Source organism: Nematolebias whitei, chromosome 11, assembly GCF_014905685.2.
Source record: "Nematolebias whitei isolate Nwh7 chromosome 11, NemWhi1, whole genome shotgun sequence".
NCBI classification, from domain to species: domain Eukaryota; kingdom Metazoa; phylum Chordata; class Actinopteri; order Cyprinodontiformes; family Rivulidae; genus Nematolebias; species Nematolebias whitei.
The window spans coordinates 21,501,500-21,505,010 of record NC_056508.1 but is presented as its reverse complement, the minus strand read 5'-3'; the positions used below and the strand labels follow the sequence as shown (position 1 = coordinate 21,505,010).

Genomic DNA, 3,511 nt, shown 5'->3' with positions numbered 1-3,511 from the left:
CAAAAAAAAAAAAAAAAAAAAAAAAAAAAAAAAAAAGAAAGAAATAGTATCAAATGAAAACTATTCAATTTTAACAATTCATTTAAGGAAATGAGGTCAATTTGTCCTCCAGTAGTCTAAACCCATTGCAGCATAACAAGCATCTTAACTAAAGGATTTATCAAAAAGGAAAGCCTTAATCCCAGTCTTAAAACTGGACAATGTGTCAGCCTCACAGACAGAAACTGGAAGTTGGTTCCACAAGAGAGGAGCCTGATAACTGAAAGATCTTCCTCCCATTCTGTTTTTGGAAACTCTAGGAACCACGAGTAAGCCTGCAGTCTGAGAGCAAAGTTCTCTGTTAGGAAAATATGGAACAGCAAGATCTGTAATATAAGATGGAGCTAGGTTGTTGAGAGCTTTGTAGGTTAGAAGTAAGATTTTGAATTCAGTTCTGGACTTAACAAGGAGCCAGTGGACAGAAGCTAAAACTGGAGAGATATGATCTCTCCCAGTAACTCCAGCTAAGACTTTGACATGAAAAGAAAAAAAAAATACATGAAAAGAAAAAAATATATATAATTTAATAAAAGCTCTCAACTCTACTGCTTTATTTTTGCAGGACTTCTTGAAGAACTAGATCTGTGCTCAGAAATGTGCAAGGTGACTTTAAAACAGACTGCAGGTCTGGAAAATGTAACATTTTGAAGGTGACTGGATTGGACAGAACCGCCTGCTCTGTCTTTATATGGCTTATCCCTGCACAAGCATTTGAAACACAAAACTTGTTACGGCACCTGCTTCCCTCTCTCTGACAGGCCAGAGTCTCCACCGATGCGTCCCTCCAGGTTGTGTTGGCTTTCTCCGTGCCGACACAGGTAGATGGAGTGGGTGTGGACGTGGATGTTCATCAAGTAATAGACTATCTTACTTTGGATGTAGTCCTGCACCCTGTTGACCAGGAAACGGCGGCCGACATTAATGACCTGGATGAAGGACAAGTTCCTGAGGGTTGGCGAGAAAAGATAAGAGACAATCAGAAATATCAGCACAAACACAAACTCAAGGATAAACAGGGAACATCTTGTTCTTTCTGTGTAGTCTGAAAACCTCTGTGAATAGATTCCTCCCAAATGAACTAGAGACAATGAAACTTTTTAACAAAACAAATGTTATCAGCTTATCTGTAAGAAATAAAAAACAACACTAAGAGCTGATGGAATTTCACAAAGTTGAGACCATCAAAACACTGGTTTGAGTTTTAAATGAACGTGTTTCCACCTGCTGGACAAACCTTGTAAATACAAGCTTTTCCAAGTCGCTGACATGAATGACTCCTAGCTCAAGAAAAATCAGGGCTGAACTAGAAATAGTTCATAATTAAATGTCTTACTTGTCGTGTCCGTCAGGAACTAAAGGCTGGTAGGTCACTTTGTAACACTCTATTCTCTTCAGAAAATCATCCATGACGCTTTCTCTGTCCCTCTTAGGGTAATCTGGGCTGGACACCTTCACTTCCTGTGAGATGTTTGCAGGGATAATTCACCAAAAAGTTTAACATTTCAACAGCATGTGGCTAATTGAATCCACCCAAAAAAATTACAAATAAACAAAAATTACCATAATATTTTCAGCTATGACTTCTGGATCATCACATATTGATTCAACAAAAAACACCTGTCAGAGAACAAAACCATTCAGTTCACAAAATACATTGAAACATGTACTTTCCATACTTGTAACATGAATTAATGAACTATCTTAAGATGCTTTAAAAGACTTTGAGCTGTTAGTAAAGCCACCGAGCCTTCATCATCTTCTACATGCACTGAAATAAGATGTCAACTCTGAGGAGATCGTGTCTCTTTAGTCAGAAATCACCTTGTAGGCGTTTTCCTGTGCAAAATTATGGATGAGGATGCGCCTCTCTCGTGTGGTGTTTGTGGCATCAAAAACCTGTGGAACAACACACAACTTGTTATGTAAATCGAACATTTATTCACAAACAACACACACTGTTCTGTTTTGGTCTCTGTGTGTGTGTCCTTACAGCAATTTGACCTCCTTCCTCATTCAGATACACCTTGACGTCTTTCAGTGCTACCAGAGCACACTCTCTGAGAAAACATAGTTAGAAACCCATCAGAGAACCACATCACTTATTATTTATTTAGTTAAAATACGTATTGATGATTGTGGTATCATCTTTCAAACAAGTGCATTACTGCTCAACATGATGGTGACATCATGGATAAACTACAGTCCTGAGCAAATATTTTGAGATCCCCCTCATTTCTATATTGTGCTTATAGGAAGCCAGACATTTGTCATTCATTTGGGACTGTTCAGGCTCAAGTTTACACAAACATTCATGTATTTTTTTAACAAGTGATGCTGAAGATTGAAGGAATAATAGGGCCAAGGAATAACTTCTCAGTGTCTGCAGCTGGTAGTTTCTCTTTGCCAGTATATTTAGTTCTACATCACCTCAAATTAATTCAGCTTCAATTCAGTTCATTTATATAGCACCAAGTCATAACAGAAGTCGTCTCAGAGCACTGTACGGAAACATTCACATGCTTAAAAAAGCCAAATAGTAAAAGTTACATATCTAAGGAAGCCAGCAGAATGCATTGAATTGTCACTTTGTCACAGTCTCCCATCCTGAGCAAGCACAAAGGCAACAGTAGAAAGGAAAAACTACATTTCAACAGGAAGAAACCTCCAGCAGAACCAGGCTCAGGATGAGAAATTAGCAGCTAGTTAGTTGAAATCTGGACACAGTGGGCTGTTCCAGCTTAACAATTATCCCAAACTGGTGTCTGAGTGGATGAACAGGCTAATAACTAAGCTTCCACAAAGCACCAACCTCAACTCCACTGAAAATATGAGAACTATGTTTAAGTCTGGTCAATTCTGCCACAAAAAGTGGTCAAATATCAACAAGAATTATGTAAAAAAAATGTGTTGAAGGTTACAAACTCTGTGTGGATTAGATACATCTGCAATAAATTCAAACTTGAGAACCCAATTCTTGTTTATAAAACTCATTGAAATAATTAGTTGTACAGTGGTCCCTCGTTACTTCGCGGTTCGTTTATCACGGACTCGCTCTATCGCAGTTTTTCAAAATAAGATTGGACATGACACACAATTGGCTGACTGATGGATGAGCCACACGATCGGCATGAAATTTTTATTTAAAGTAAATTGTTTGAAATTATTTAGCACCTGCTGCACATTTGTGCAGCCCATACTGCAGGATAAGCTTCCTGCTGCAGCTGATCAGCTGTTCTCAGTGCAGAGCGGAGAAGTGGGCGTGGCCAAGAGCACTTGCAGGTGGCAAAGCGCAAAGGAGGCGGGGAGCTGAAATCATGACATTCTGTGCTCTTTTCAATTCAATTCAAATTCAATTCAAAAATACTTTATTAATCCCAAAGGGAAATTATAGAACGTTTAGTGTTTAGAAACATTGTTTAGAATATTGCAAGAGTTTGAGAAGGGTTTAAAACACCTTTATATATATATATAT

The 3,511-nt window shown here is 38.3% G+C and overlaps 1 protein-coding gene across 2 annotated transcripts in view; it reads right to left on the bottom strand.

Annotated features, from left to right (window-relative positions):
• Positions 1-3,511, bottom strand: part of LOC119417531 (6-phosphofructo-2-kinase/fructose-2,6-bisphosphatase 2) — a 17,848-nt gene that overhangs the window by 10,349 nt on the left and 3,988 nt on the right. For both annotated transcript variants that reach the window (XM_037684754.1, XM_037684753.1), the window contains exons 5-9: positions 2,030-2,096; positions 1,861-1,935; positions 1,600-1,656; positions 1,373-1,497; positions 777-984 (exon numbers count right to left, since the gene is read on the bottom strand). In XM_037684754.1, coding sequence (XP_037540682.1) covers positions 777-984; positions 1,373-1,497; positions 1,600-1,656; positions 1,861-1,935; positions 2,030-2,096 — 532 coding nt within the window. The remainder of the gene's footprint in view (positions 1-776; positions 985-1,372; positions 1,498-1,599; positions 1,657-1,860; positions 1,936-2,029; positions 2,097-3,511) is intronic.